The sequence below is a fragment of the Notechis scutatus genome, chromosome 2 (genome assembly GCF_049901735.1).
Source record: "Notechis scutatus isolate UNSWTSFEM ecotype Mainland chromosome 2, rNotScu1.2, whole genome shotgun sequence".
Lineage (NCBI taxonomy): Eukaryota > Metazoa > Chordata > Lepidosauria > Squamata > Elapidae > Notechis > Notechis scutatus.
Window position 1 is genome coordinate 22,283,223 of NC_142010.1, and position 16,407 is coordinate 22,299,629.

At 39.9% G+C, this 16,407-nt stretch overlaps 1 protein-coding gene and 1 long non-coding RNA gene across 3 annotated transcripts; one reads left to right on the forward strand and one right to left on the reverse strand.

Annotated features, from left to right (window-relative positions):
- The first annotated feature begins 218 nt into the window (after positions 1–218).
- On the forward strand, positions 219–2,395 carry LOC148131918 (uncharacterized). The gene is made up of 2 exons (XR_015747449.1): positions 219–741; positions 2,109–2,395. It is a non-coding gene; the product is annotated as an uncharacterized LOC148131918 (long non-coding RNA).
- DALRD3 (DALR anticodon binding domain containing 3) lies at positions 2,363–16,052 on the reverse strand. Of its 2 annotated transcripts, XM_026682629.2 has the most exons (13): positions 15,775–16,052; positions 11,970–12,268; positions 11,422–11,687; positions 10,587–10,645; positions 10,369–10,494; positions 9,738–9,808; positions 8,614–8,672; positions 7,671–7,753; positions 6,335–6,458; positions 5,866–5,924; positions 5,085–5,198; positions 4,639–4,707; positions 2,363–3,196 (listed from the first exon to the last, which is right to left on the reverse strand). In XM_026682629.2, exons 1-13 carry the CDS (start codon positions 15,961–15,963, stop codon positions 3,077–3,079), a joined length of 1,638 nt encoding a protein of 545 aa, XP_026538414.2. In that variant the 5' UTR covers positions 15,964–16,052; the 3' UTR covers positions 2,363–3,076. The 2 variants fall into 2 exon arrangements, 1 of the variants encoding a protein (XP_026538414.2); XR_015747448.1 differs by lacking the exon at positions 5,866–5,924.
- Between the last annotated feature and the right edge of the window lie 355 nt (positions 16,053–16,407).

Below are 16,407 nucleotides of genomic sequence, written 5' to 3' on the forward strand. Positions count from 1 at the left end.
AGATGATAGATAGATTAGATAGATAGATAGATAGATAGATGATAGATAGATAGATAGATAGATATAGATAGATGATAGATAGATTGATAGATGATAGATAGATAGATAGATGATAGATAGATAAATAGATAGATAGATAGATATAGATAGATACATAGATGATAGATAGATTGATAGATTAGATAGATAGATAGATAGATAGATAGATAGATAGATAGATAGATAGATAGATAGATAGATAGATAGATAGATGATAGATAGATGATAGATAGATATAGATAGATAGATGATAGATGATAGATAGATGATAGATAGATAGATAGATAGATAGATAGATAGATTGATAGATAGATGATAGATATACAGATTGGATAGATATAGATGGATATAAGATAGATGATGGAGAGAGAGAGAGAGAGAGGATGATATATAGATGGAGATGAATGGATGGATGGATGATAGGAGAGAAAGAGGGGGAAGAAGAGAGGGAGAGAGAGGGAGAGATGATATACATTCCAGGGCAGCAGGGCTTCCAGGGGCAGGAGAGATGAGTACTATGTGGGGGATGTACTCCTCCCCCCAAACTCCAGTTTAGAAAAAGCGGCTCCCAGTACTGAGAACCTTTTCCCTTCCCCATATATGCTAGCCTTTCTCCACTAAGCCCAGAGTTAGGATTCGTCTTTCAGCCGTTTCTTTATCCCCGATACTTTCTCCAAGAAGACCATTGCAGGGTAGTGCCCTGTAGTTGATAATCCAGCATTTCATCCCTGGCCTGACTGTGGTTATGGATTCTCCAGAGCAACAGGCCTATTTCATCACCCCATAGCATGGTTATACTAAGACTCCTTAGGTGCGCTTGATCTCTCCATCGAAAAACACTTACATTTTGCAGAGTGTTCCACCCCTTGCAGATGCTGCTTGCTAATCCGGGAGGCTACATTTCAATTCGAATGTGGCAAACCAGCCACACTTTGTTCCCAAGGCTGAACAAAATCAGGTTATCAAGAGAGAGAGTCCCTGGAAGTCATTGATAGTTCCCTTCAGTGGGTCAGTCTACAGCTCAGAGCTCAGCCTTGACTACAGCAAGTGTCATTACCTACCCAGATTGTACCATAAGGAGAAGTGTGACTCCTTCCTTTGGGAAGTGCCAGAGCCAAACAAGAAATCTCATTGCTCTTAAAAGACACAAATAGACAAGGCAGTTGGAAAAGACAGGGGAAGTCCTATTATGCGTATGATTCTATCTTATCCACCTCTTGTCCAGGAGATCAAGGCAGCACATATGGCAGCTTCTCCCATTCGCCTCACAACAGTTACTGCTGTGGGACTGTAACCAAATCAAGGTCACCTTGTGAGCTCTTATGGGTGAAGGAGAACCTGATTAAAGCCCAGCACTTTATTATTTACCATAAAAGTAGAGGTGAAAAATTAGGTGGTGGTTCTGAGCTCCAGGCTTGGCAATTTGGTTACAAATGTTTCATCACCATTCGAGGAGACATCGTCAATACACTTTGAATTGTGTTCGTCGGTCAGTACGCTGGCCTTTATATATAATCTTTTTATATGATGCAAATTAGTGTGGATGTTGTTTGTTCATATAAAATCAAATAAAAAGGTATTTAACAGACAAACAGCTCCTTGAATGGTGATGAAACATTTGCAACCAAATTGCCAAGATCGGATCTCAGAATAGCAGCCTAACTACCAATCCGAGCTACTAATAGTCAAATACATTTTAACAGAGAGAAAAATAAGTTGGATCAACACAAAATTTAGGACACCAGTCCTCAAACTCTAATAGCATTACTGGATTGCTAATTCATATGTGGAGAGCAGTTTCCCACTTGCCAACTCTTTGCTTCTGGTCTTAACAGAAATAATGGGACTATGGATAGATCTTCAAAAGCTTAAATTCTGTCTTGCACAGTGTCACTTGCTGGAGATTCCAGCAGTTTCTTCCCAACATTTAAAGAGAAGGCTCCAATTACTAAGGAGACATGGAGGCTCTCCTTCCACCAAAGACGATGCCTCCTGTGGCAGAGGTGCAGCCAGGCACTTTCAGAGCACATGTGAGGCCCTGGTCCCAGGATCACCAACCTCAATTTCAGCTGCAATTTCACCTTGCTCATTAAATTGCCACCCCATTGTGACCATCAAGATTGGCTACGATGTGAATCACTCATTGGCCTGATGAAACAGTGGCAATAATTACTGTCCATCATTGACCACATTTCCCCAAAGAAGATGCTGAACTCACCCCACTACGCAAAGAACTGTGATATCCATTACATCAACACTATCTGATGGGCACATAAAAATGCCATGTGACGGGCACATGAGGATAAAAAGTATGAAACAAACGTGGATAGAACACATTTTATTGCATTACTTTGTTCTCCATACAATGTTACGGTTCATGAGAGCGGATGGTGAGCAGACTGCTGATATAATCTCAACCTTCTTTCCCTTGTCTTTTCATGAGCCACAGAGCAACAGTAGGACTCTGCGCCTTTGTTCACCTTCTGTTTAGATAAAATTAGTATGACAGAGACAAGCTTGTACGGAGAATTGCAGTCACAGGTCTCCATGTGTCTGCGTTATTTTATTTACACACTCTTGCCCTGCTACTGGTATCAACTTTTTAAAAAATTGCATGAAAACAAATGTTTCCAACTTTAGAACAGAATTTAAAAACAAGTAAACAGTCATTTGCATCCACCAGCTTTATATTCATTTGGCTTCAGGAGTCTTAACACTGCTTATACCCAGTGCGATCTGAAACAAGGCAATTATAATACAGAATATGTGCCTCTTTCTCTGTTCCATGACTGGAATTTATTATCTCCAAGAATTTCACAATCATTTCAGAAGAAATTTACATGTCCTGTTGTTGTTTTTATCAATTCAGGGCATTAACAAAAGGTGTCCTGAAGGATATACTGAGTAGCTGTCCATTAATCAGTACAGTATAACATCCCACACTCCATTCTCCCTCTCAGAGGAATGAGTTCTCCATTTCTTCTTCACCAAAGGGAGGCGGAGGCGGTTCCCGAGTCCAGGTATGAGACCATTCTGATCAGATCTGACTCAGAGGAGGCAGGTGGAAGGTGGCCAGGGCGCTGTGGAATACTTCCCTCACAGCTCTCATCAGCTGCAGCCGGGCAAACATCTGGCTGAATAAATGGGGACGTGGTTCCTGTTGGGAGACAGAGGTAATGATCAAGATGGTGTGGAGGGGAACAGAGAGGGCTTTCTTGTGGGTGAAGTTGGGGGTGGGAAGAAAAAGGGATGGAAATCCTTTCATGTTCTCCCCCTCCCCCCTTTTTTTTGTGGCTGTGCTTAGAGAAGACGCATTCCACTGTCCAGATATGAGCTGGATTCACACAAAAAACAGCCATAATGTCAGAATTTTAATTTTAGTAACCAGTAAGAAGAAATTTTCTGTGCTATGGGGTTTTCCCATGTTATGGCCCTCAGAGAGGGAAAACACTGGGAGTATAAAATTGGTATTGATATCATTATCACATGAAAGAAGAGGATTCCCACATGTAACAATTCCTTTGGAAAAGTGGTAAAGGCAGCCGAAATCTTACTATTGCTCTAAAAAAGCTGATAGTTTGCAAATGATGTGCGGACAACGTCAAGAAAAAAATGTAAGCCTTTTGTCCTCAAAATTCCTTCAGCTTCATTAGAACACTTGTAAAAAATATATTAACATAGTTGTTAGTAAAATTGGCAGCTTAGATTTTTCCCCCCCCAAGACCAACTCTCACACTGGGTACTGGAGGGCTCTTCCTCATAACCATGTTAATATCTATTCCTTCAATCCTTGAATCAGCAAAAAAATGCAGTCATAATTTGCAGTGCCCCGATAACTGAGCTCTGATAGCCTCCAAAAAGTAGCAAAAAACCCATGGCCATACAATACTCCTTTGGACAAAAGAATAATGTTTAATACAGTAATCAGCAATAAATGTCTTTCCCATGTTGTATTGGGTCAGCATTTCTCCTCTATTTTTTTAAACATAAAGGTTTACCATTCTTTTGAAAATGCATTCTGTGCCTGTTGAAGAACAGGTCTAAGTCTTCCAAAAGATGGAATAACACTACACTAAGGACTCACTAAGCCCACCAGAATATTGCTTTGCAAAGAGCAGTGGTGCATTTCGTGGGCAAATGCTTTCAGTTGTCTAGTTTTTTCCAGCAATGAAGTGAAAATCTCAATGAAGGATAACATCCAGGAGAGGATGTGTCCATAGTCTGTAGATGCTGAGGAGAGGACATCACCCAGATTGTGCATGAGGTGTCATAAATCATTTGCACGCCAAGACATGTATTGGGGGGGAAACTCTACTTTAAATTGGAAGAGCTAAGGATGAATTCATCCTTCCTGGTGGGTTGGGAATGAGATAAAAGGAGTTTATAGCATAAACAGTTTGTAGGAGGCTTCCAAGCTAGAGTTAACAGGAGAGGCAGACAAGCCAGGTTAAATTATTCATAGTGCTTTAAGTCTCTCATTGGGTCAAAGTAAGCCCACCATTTTTTTTTCTATTTTCTATAATGAGAGACATTAAATGATGCATTTTGAACTTACATTCTGAATTTTATCTATCTTCATATCCTTTCCAGAGCACTTACCCCCAGAATGTGCACTCGGTTGTAGTAGGAACTGAAATCCATGCTTAGCTGAATCAGAAACTTACAAATCTATAAAATAACAAAAACAATACAGTTTCATTTCTCTTAGTACAATTACCTTGGGAGAATGAGGGTTGCTGACAGTTGGTGTCTAGGAGTTGATGAAACATTTATTCAAAAAGGTTATCTGAGGTCTTTTTTTAACTGGAAATCACAGAGACTGAATCCGAAGCAATCTAATGCCTAAGAATGTAATAACTATCCCGATCAAAGCAGCCTCAAGTGAAAAAAATTCTCCCTGATTTGGGGTTTGAACTTCAACAGGAATTAGTGTTTGGGTTTTGGAATAACATGCTAAAATCGATCTCCAATACATGATGAAAATCAGACAAGATGAGGGAAGGGAAAGGAGCCGTGATATTCTGCCATGCAATATCCCAGCTTACCGCCTCCGTGCTGACTGTTATTCTGAGCCCACCAGTGGGGAGCAGGAGCTGCGTTACATGGGTCAAGACCTCCTGGAAAGGCAGGATGCTGTTGAATAACAAGAGCCATTCCCCCTAGAGAAAACAAAGAGCGGAGGCCTGGGTTTGTCCAACAGAATCCACACTATTTGCTATTTCCTTATTGCACCTGGCAGGTAGAAGCATCAATCACAGCTTTATCAGGGTCATTAGTGAATAGGATGGGGAAGAGGGCAAGCCATGATCCCCTCCCAAAATATTTGTTCTTCCCATTTCCATGCTTATAAACAAAGTACTTAGCAGTCTTTCCCTCCTTAGCAGTCTTTCCCTCGACACTCCGTTTAAGCAAAAGAATGCGGGGAAAGAGTGGGGTGTCAGGAGGTGGTACTGTATATATGCTATGGAGAAAAAGGAAGAAAAGAAGGAAAGAAAGAAAAAGAAAACTTTCTGTTCTAGACTGCAAACTAGGAGGGAAATGTTCAGCCAAGGAGATTCCTGCTACAACAAACACCAGACCCCTTCAGCAGCCAATGTCTGGGCAATAGGTGTTCCCACTTACTGTGTTATATACTGTATAACAAACCGAAGTAGATGATATACACTGATTTGTGGAAGGCGGATTACTAAGAGCAATCTTTTATTGGGGAATTAAGATAAAACAATCTTTTATCCAGAAAATGAGGTTTTCATTTTCAATGCATTGGATTCTTCAATTGAATCGAGAGAGGTCTCCAAGCTTGGGTCTTCGTAATCCTTTGCTCACCTCTTCCCTGAGAGAGGAGTAGTTCAGTTCAGAAGACTGGGGAAAGGCTGGATACAGACCTGAATTGGATGGCAGATATTAGTTAACATGGAAAGCAAGAAATGTAAGAGGATTAGTCAGAGTTGGAAACAAAATTAAGTTAATGCACTGTAGTGGCACAATGGAAGATTGGTGAGGACCTGGTATTGTGATCCACTATTTCCTTTTGTATCAATAAGGTAAATACTCTAACAAGCCAATGCAAATTGTGTGCAACTTAATAAGCTTTCTATTATACATTCTTCTACTTACACACTTAAAATTACTTAACAAGCTTGGCAGATTGCTTTACTGTATTGCAAACCACTGTATGTAAACCATTAAGATAAACAGGAAGTGGGTGGGTTCTTTCAAAATAATGCAAAGACTGCCAATTCAGCCAAGCAGAAACATGGATGAATCCCAGCATACATGCCAAAAAGACTTTCACCTTGCTCTGCTGATCTCTGGTATGTTTCAAAGAGCGTGGCAAGTCGAGCACAATTATACATCACGAAAGCTCCACCTTTGGTCCCCTTCATAGAGATATTGCTTTCTTCTACATCCAAGAAAACCTGAGGGAGCAAAAATAAATTCTGTTGGCAAGAAAGTAAGTAAGGCTCTAGTCCTATTCTCTGCCCCCGTAATCTTGCCCATAGATTACCTAAACCCAGGTTCCACTGTGAAAAATGAATTAAACAGATAATCGGAGTTGGAAGGGACCTTGTAGTCCAACCCCCTGCCCAAGCAGGAGACCCCTGCACCATTTCTGACAAATGACAGTCCAAAAGAAAATGCCACAGCCATGGTTCTCAGTTGATGAAGATTATCACGTTCTCATCAGACTGAAGAAGTTTATCTTCTTTTGCTGAAGAAGATAAGCAGCGAAGGATTTCAAACTAACAAGGAAATAAGTCCAATTGTCATGGCTCAGCTTCCAGATGTGGTTTTTGGTATTTTCTATTTTAGGCCCAGATTGCCAGTGAATGTAAATCTCACTAAGGAAGACTTGAAGTTTCAGTGACTTAACATCAATCCCACCTTACGGTATGCAAACTACTAGTTGGGTTCTGCTGCATTAAGGCACCAATCAGTCTATATAAAAGGCTGTTTTTAGTCACTCTTTTCCCTTCTGGTGACTGAAACTCCCAGGTTTCAGGCCTAGTCAGGTTAGGGAAGGCCAATTCAGTGGTCTAACCCATCCAGCAGCCTGAAGTAATTGCTAAAATTGCCCTTTGCCAAAAAGTGACATTGCCTTGATTCACTTGCTTTTTCCACTCCCAAAATGCATCAACGTGATATCAATCTCTGTTCGATGTCCTATATACCATTGCCTTCCTCCTTTGTGGGTCTCCTAAATCAGGGGTGTCAAATTGGCAGCCTGTGAGCCGGATGCGTCACATGCAGACCACGCCCAGCTCCGTGAAGGGAAAAAACGTTGCAAAAGTAACGTAAGGCTATGAGTTTGAAAAAAAATTACTAGAGTAGATATCATTCCTTTTCCTCATAATTCATGTTCAGCTTCATCTAGAATACAGGAGTAGGAACAAGTCCACTAATAATTCATTCCCATGCCAGCAAATTCTGTATTCAACATAATTATGCAAATTTAGCTAAGTTTATGATCATATGTTGTGTTTATAATACAGCACTCTTTCCTTATGCTGGATTAGCATAAACTCTTGATACTAAATATAAATGTGTGTGTTTTCAAAATTATTCCACATTTCAGTTGCACAGAAGGCAGTCTTACTGTTTCTACTCAGAGGCTGAACCTCAATGCTTACCTGATTCTGATGAACTATACTCAGCATTTCAAATCGGATAGCAGCTGATGTCAGTACGCTGATTACTTTCGTCCACGAGGCATCTGCAAAAAGGACATCAGGGAAAAAAAGAGCTATTCATCACAAATGGAAAAAAAATTTCTATAGAACTTATCCCTCAATCATTTATTTTACTAATTAATCAAAATTTATATACTACACATCTCACCAAAGCCAACTGAGAATCTAGAAGAGGAAGCCTTTGATTTCCTTCTGAAGTTGAATGTAAAAACTAGAAAACTCAACAAGACTCATAAAGTATTTCAAGCGGTTGAACAATTAAACTGAAAGTGTGACTGGCAAGGCAACATACAGCCATTGAAGAGTTAACAGAACTAAAATATTATAATGTAAAAACATAAAATATTGGATGTGGCAAACTGAACAGAATAATCAAAATTTAGAAAAAGAATGCATAAGTGTAGAATTCAACAAGGTAAAAAGGCAGGGAAGTCAACTCTGAGACCAAAAGTTCACCAAATGTACCAACTGACCCAGCATCCTACCATGTTTTCCCCAAAATAAGACCCGGTGTTCTTTCCTTTTCAGCCCCCAAATAAGCATCAGGTCTTATTTTGGGGGGATGTCTTACCCGCTTACCTTAGGACCACTGCAACCACACCCCCTACGCCCTGACACCTGTGGCGCTGCTGCCCTAGATAGCTCTGGACCCAAAAAACATTCTCTCAGAAAACAGCAATTCCTCATAGAATTGCTCTGAGAATAGTATACAAGGGTCAATTTGCTCCTGGAGAAAAGCTGAGACATAAATCTAACACGTCAAAATAAATAATATAATACACATTCACCATTATTCTCATGAGTGAAACATCTTAATTTCCAAAAAGGAGCACAATAAAACGAGAGGGAAATGATGATTAGACATAGCAGGATGGACAATTACCTTTAGAGAGATCTCCATATTTCAGCACTGAAGCTTTATACATCTGGGAGTGACGTAGTCTACAAGTTAGAAAAAGCAAGATCTCAGCTAAAAAACATGTATGCTTTGCGCATTTGGCTTATTGCTTACATTATCACTGCTGCTATTTTCAAAACAGTAAATTTATCATGAAGTACCCTTCTGTTCACTGAAAGATGGAAAATAAAAGGTTAATTCTTCTTCTTCTATAACAGTTATAAAACAGAGCTTAAGAATCCTTCCAAGAAAAACTCCCCTTCCTTTAAGTATTCTTTTCATAATGGTCCAACTCTTCCTTTATTGTATATTCTACTGTAATAACCTATAGCTGTTTAGAGACATGGAAACGGAAAAACAGGTGCAATCACAGTAATGTAATGCACCTCAGTCCTGGACCAGCATGGCCTATCTTCTGCTAGCCATGAAGCCCCCGCTACTTGTCTGATAGTGTTTTCCAGACCAGTGATCTCCAGCTGGCTCTGCTACAGGCAGGCTCAAAGCTGATGCTGCCATTCACTTTGTCTAAGTTTTGTGATCCAACAGGAGCCTTCCCAAGATGTCCCTACCACTGCCCCTTAAAATATTTTCTCAGAAGCCACATGCTTCTCTTTTACCAAAATACTGAACATTTATGTCAAGGGGAAAGAGTATTTTTCTTTTATTTATTCTCTCTTTTTATTATTGGTTGCCAACGTTGATCTGATGGAAAACCATTATTTCCTCAGGAATAAATCTGCCCTTTTTGTCAGCTCTGCCTCTAATACTGTAATTGAGAGTTTCCACGTGAAATGAGGAAAAGACAGAATTCTACCCACCAACAGGACTGTCCTGCTAGCTCAAGACTATTAAACCTGTCTTTCCATTTCTTGGAGCTTTCTCGGGGACTCTACAAGAATAATGATACAGATTTTCACAAATCAGACAAGTTCAACCGATAGTAAAACAGGGGTTGCTCTACTTGCTGAGCTGCCGTGCCATAACTTACTTTCTGGAGTATCCAAGTAAGAGTGTTATCAGCAACTTGTTCAAGAAGGAAGAGAGGTCTGCTGATATAAGTGGGATTCAATGATACTGTGCCAAAATCATGAGAGAGAACGGGGACTTACTGGTAGTACTGAAAAGCATTCATGCAAGAATCAGTGCAGGTAATTTTTACAGGCCCACAGACAAGGTGTTTCTAAGAAATAAAAAAATACCAACCATTAATCACAAGCAATCGTTAAGTTGCTTTTCACTTTTTATAAAATGATGTTAGCGTGTAACAGAGGAATAAGTGTTTTGGGGGTAGATAAGATACCTGGACGGTTTAACAAAAGTTCCAGAGCAGGGTTGCTGAAATGGGCTGAGCATGAGATATGAGACAGGCTAGCTTTAGTGAGGACACAAAGTATGTCATCCTTTCTTAAGGCAATCCAACCGAGTAGGAAAAGTTCGATTGTATTGCATATAATATATCCTTCCCAGAAGCCAGTATGGGATAGTGGCTAAGGCAATAGGCCAGAAACAGGGAAACTTGAGAGTTCTAGTTCCACTTTAGGCACAATGCCAACTGATGATTGGTCACTCTCTATCAACCATAGGAAAGAGAAAGCAAAGGGAAACTGAAGTCTTGCCAAGATAACTACCAGAACTTGTACAGGAAGTCACCAGGAGTCAATATTGATTTGAAAGCACCAAAAATAAATAATAGTAATAATAAAAAAAAAACTTCTTCCCAGAAGACAGACCATTCCATACCTGGTGATTTATGAAAGATTGCGGCTGTGCTAATAATCTCCACAGTAGATCCACCTTCTGCTGCTGGAATGCCTCTTCACTGTTCACAATATGCACAATACTACAGCAAACCCCTGGCACATCCTCCTGGAGAAAAAGAGCAGTTCCCAGGAGAGTCATAGACAGGTAAGACTGCTATTTCCACCCACCATGAGCCAAGCCTTTGTCAAGCTACTCACTGTGCATTGCTGGGCCACACGCTGGAGTTCAGCCACATGGTGCAACTTCTCTTCTGTTACTAAAACCCAAAAGGAGATAACCAAAAGGACACTCAGGCTGAAATCACTATATGTATACCATGTGTATCCTGGAGGTCTTACTTCATGGACCATTTATCCCTAATCATATGGAGTTGAAATGCTCTGTATCTCTACCTATAACTCTTTCCCTTGTGTAACATACATCTGACCAATAAACAGTAGAGCAGGACTGGGTTTAGCTCACAAATAAGAAAGTCAAAAATAGGGCTTTCTCAGCCACCATGTTCCAATTATGGAACTCAGACTCCAAAGAGAAATAACTTTACAATTTAAAATCTTTCCAATCATCCAACATTTGAAAAATAGTAATTACTGCAGGACCACACTGTCTTTCAGATTGCCAGTTCCCCCCCACTCTCTTTTTTTAAAATAAACATTGTTTTTCTTGCATTGTTTATTGTTTCTGAGCATTATTATTTTTTGTGGTGGTTTAACACTGTATGTATTGTTGTTTTGTAAACCTTCTGGAAGGAAGTGCAGCATGCAACTAAAATCAAATTGAATCAGTAATAGGCTTCTAAATCCTACAAATTATCATCTGAGCCTGAAGGTCCCATTCATAAAATTAAAGTATTCACAGCAACCTATTTTGCAGGATTATTGCATGAGAATGGATATAATAATGCTATTTGTCCATATTCATCATGGAGAAAATAAATTTTTATGGTTGCTAGGAATAAAAAAAAACATCTTGATGGCATATAATCAGTCAATCAATCTGTCCAATATTATTCAAAGGAATGTCAGCACTTACCAAGAAAGACATCCAAGTTGGGGTCATAGCCTTCCAGTTCCTCCTGTTTCTCCAGGAACTCTTTCAAGTGCAGTTTACATACAATTTCATCCTGGTCTGCCTGGATAAATGTAGTATATTGACACTGGCAAAGGGTTTCCTTCAAGGTCAGAATGTCCTCAGGAACTTGAAAGGCCTCTGACCCAGAAGGCCAATCAACTTGTATCTGATGCAAGAACTGATGGATTTCCTCATTGACAAAAGCTGGAACCAGCTGCACGTTTATTCTGTTTGTGCAAAACAAACAAAGGAATTCTACAGCAAACAAACTCACAAACATTGCATTCATGCCACTGCTAATATAAACTGCAGGAAATCATCTGAAGAACGGCATAATAGAATAATAGATTAAAGGGCTGTGAGCCAATGGAAGTGCATCCAATTTGCATCTCATATATATATTTTGACAACCCAAAATGAAAGGACTTTAAGGAATAGGAAAGTCATACATGTTTTTGGAACCTGAGCTGTAAAGTGATTGACAATAAAGGCTCATTCCATGCACTAACCCTTGAGCTTGGAGCAGGCCCGCCAAGTGGTCAGTGATGAGGATGGCCCTCAGATGACCCAGACTGAGTGACTTCAGGTCTTTCCGCCCATGCAGGGGCACACAGTTGAGGATGATGCAGTGTCCCTGGGATGTCAAAGGAGGCTTTGTGTATACAGGAAGAGCTGTCAGAATCTGCTCAAAGACAGTTGGTCTGTCCAATTGCACAATCAGTCCAGCTGGAACATTTTGACAGTTGTGAATGGGAGGCACTCCTGGGCACTTCAATGAAAGTACACTCTCAACAATGTCTTTGGGAACCTATCACAATATAAAACACAAAAGACAAGCAGATTTGATATCCTTCTGGTGCTAGTTGTTCCAGAACAGAAACCAACCATGCCACACATTAAAAATAAAGATATTCTCATTTTAAAGCTCCAGAATAAACCACAACAATGACATTGTAGATGATGGGGTACCAGTTTCTCTTACGAATGCAGAAGAAAACATTAATTCTATATTTATTATACAAGCTATAACATATGTTGTTAAGAAATACACTTGGAATTTTGGACTTCCATTGGTTGGAAGAATTAAACGTCCAAAAAATGTGTGGATGGGAGATTACCCACATGTATTCCAGGTGTCTGCTCCTCATGAGGAGACCGTAGGACAGCAGTGTCTGACTGATTTGAGAGCCAGGAGACAAAGGGATCAAGACATCACAACCACAGCAGAGCTTTTGAAAAGGATATTGGGTTAGCTAATCTCGCTTTCTAATCACTTTGAGAAATTGCCTATTTAATTATCTTAAAGCTATCAGAGACTTTCAGAATGACAAGTTTGAAAAGCCACTTGATGAAATTACTGTCTTTCTTGAACCAAAATAAATTAACCACAAGTTTAAGAATATAAAGAATTGGAAATAAATGGCAAAAAGCTAAACAAGACTTTGATCCAAGAAAGTTATAAATGAATTAAGACTACAGACAAATCTGGAATATTGATAATTTTACCAGTTTGGAGATTTTGGAAATAAATAAATAGCTTTTCATGAGAACCAAATTGATTTATCTACATTAAGTCATAACAGAGATTTGAGATCTTATGATTTCAAACATTGGACACTAGAGGGGATTAAAAAGTCCAGGAAGAAAAGGAAAAAGGAGGGGAGGGGAAAGTTGCCTTTGGTTTTTGATCACAGGGATTTTCACACCAATATTCCAGATTTTTTAAAGAATGGGACCAGAAATTCTATATCTTCTATATTCTATATCAGAAACATCAGCAATGTTGTCTACTTCTACGGATCGACTATGTTCAAAAGATGTTAACGAAGGAGTGACAGATATAAAATAAACTTTCCTGATGCAGAAATATTAGAACATTGAGTAATAAAAAAGTGAACGATGAGATAGAGAAGGAAACGAAAATGGAAACACAAATGACAAGCCAAGAGAATGACCTGAATAAGGACTTTCTATTCGATATACAAAAAGGAGGTGGTTAAAGCTTTGAAAACACCTTTTCTTTACATTTTAATTCTCTCTCTCTAGTTTCTGAGTTTAGTTTGTATTTGCTTTTATTATTGTATTAAATTTTGTGTATATATACTGCTGAATTTCTGTTTTCGTTATGTGACTCCATTCCTTCCATGTTCTCAAAGCTTCTATTCTGTAAACTTTTGATTGTAGAATGGGCTATTTTCACACAATGCAGTATGTTCCATCTGATCACTGAATTAATCCACTGTCTGGATTAATATTACATTGAACCATAACCTAACAAATCGGTATTTGCTAAACCATAATCAGAATCAGGCTAACACTAAGCTGAGTATGTCATGGAAAAGCAGCCCATTTGGATGGAGGATATGATTCAGTGTACTGTATGAGCCAAGAAAATGGTTAACAATTAAACACATGAAGATTGGTAGATATATAATCAACTTGCTTAAGAGTTTTAAGTTTCATTAATAGCATTTTAAAAATTGATATTAATACTTTTAACATGGAAGTCTAGGCCTCTTTTCTAACTTCAAGGGTGGGGTGGGGGGATTCTTCTTAGCTAAGGCCATTTGTTTCAATATTATGAGAATTTCTCAACACTAAATGGTATAATATATTCTGAAAATCCTTGAATAAATTTGTACGTTTTAGGAAAGACACAAACCCAGCTGGGAAAGAGTAACATAAGCCATACATTTGGCACTTCTGGAATGTCATCTAGAATAACTGTTTTTCTATTGTTCACGTCTCACAATGTGTTTCATTATCTGACCCCTTGCTTTCTGACATATCACATATACCAAATTATCATTTGTATCATTTGTTTCTGTATCCTTTAAAAAGACTTGACCCTCCCTTTAATAAATGTGTAGGTTTTTGTTTTTTTTGCTGTGCCTGAATTATTTGATGATTCGTATTTTCAGGTGGGCAAAGGAACCCCTTTGCAAAGGTCTCTCAAACTGAGGGATCCATTTCTCATCAGTTCCACATCAAACTCAGATTGCCTGAGTTTTGAAGCAATTACTTTACAATATTACAATATACTTTACAATATCAAAGCAATATTACTTTACAATAATACAGAACTAATTTATTTCTGTGTTCCTCAGGGATGATTTGTTTCAATTCCCAATCTAGCCTACAGCCCAGAGGTTTCCTGATGGCCTCTCATCCATGCATTTGGTCGCTTTATTTAGCCTCTGGATGGACCCAGCAAGATCAGGCAGGTGCAACTACATAATTCATTCACACATTAACTAATAACCCAAAGGTGCTTTTTGAGGAGGCAACTGGACTTTCTTGTTTTTTCGTTGAAGACGTTTTGCTTCTCATCCAAGAAGCTTCCTCAGCTCTGACTGGACGATGGGGAATGGAAGGATTTGTATTCCTTGCAGACAGCTGGTCATCTGCATCCTTTCTGAGAGACATTGAAGCACTTGGAGGTTTATCTATATCCCCAGGGTCACCTGAGTAGTGCTAACAGTTCCTTTAGTCTGCAACTTTTTTGGAAATCCATTCATACTCCCACACCATTCGAAGAGTGTTCATCCCAAATTGCATAATTAAAAGTCTATGGAGATTCTCAGTCATCCAGGTCATGGTAGTTCTAAAGGTGCTTTTCAGGAGGCAACTGGACTTTGTTTTTTTCTTGGAAGACATTTTGCTTCTCATCCAAGAAGTAGCTCTCACTGGATGGTGGTAATGGAAGGATTTGATAACCATGACCTAGATCAATGTTCTCCAAACTTGAAAACTTTAAGACTTGTAGACTTCAACTCCCAGAATTCCTCAGCCAGCCATTCTGGTTGGGGAATTCTGGGAGTTGAAGTCCACAAGTCTTAAAGTTGCCAAGTTTGGAGACCCCTGACCTAGATGACTGAGAATCTCTAGACTATGCAATTTGGGATGGACTCCCTTCGAATGGTGTGGGAGTATGAACAGATTTCCAGAAAAATTGCAGACTACAGGAAACATTAGCACTAAATCTCCAAGTGCTTCAAGGACCCTCAAAAAGGATGAAGACGACCAGCTGTCTGCAAGGAATATAAATCCTTCCATTCCCCACCATCCAGTCAGAGCTGAAGAAGCTTCTTGGATGAGAAGCGAAAGGACTTCAAAAGAAAGAGAAAAAAACAAGGAAGTCCAGCTGCCTCCTGAAAAAACAAGCACCTTTGGGACAACCATGATCTGGATGACCGAGAATCTCTTCGTTAACAGACCGTTAACTAATAACGTCGCAGCTTTTTTCTCCTCACGGTCAGTCAGCCCGCCCTTTTCGTCTCAATGCCCCGCTCCTGTTTTAGCCCCGCCTCCCACCTGTCCGTTCGCGAAGATGGCCCTCAGAGCGGCCCTGGGGGCCAGGAAGTCCCGGCTCCGCAAATTTCGGGCGCTGCTCTCTTTGAACCAAAGGGAGGCACGAGCTCCATCTCCGGCCTTTCCTTTCAGAACGGCGTTGAACGCCGCCAGGGTCTCTGACACGCGCAGCCGGCTGTCGGTTGTCTCCATAGCGACAGAGGGAGGGGCGGAGGGAAACGCTCTACGGTGCTCTTCGCGAGGGCAGGAACCGAGGGGGGGTTTCCTTGCACGAGCTTGACGGAAGTGACGTTGGGAAAGAAAAGTCCCGGGGAAAAAGAAAAAAAAAAAAGATCTGTATAGAACGGCGTGTTTTGCTACTTCTCACTGGTCTACTACTTCCGAAGTGGAATGGGAGTTACTCCGTTTACTTCTGCATTTAATTTTTAAATAAATTAACAAGGCGCACTTTCGTGCTGTTCTTCTTTCTCCTTGGAAGATACGAAGTCTCGTTGGGTCTTAGACTAATGCAGGGATCCGCAAACTTGGCAACTTTAAGACTTGTGGACTTCCACCCTCAGAATTCTCCAGTTGAAGTCCACAAGTCTTAAAGTTGCCAAGTTTGGGGACCCCTGGACTAATGCAACGTTTCTCAAC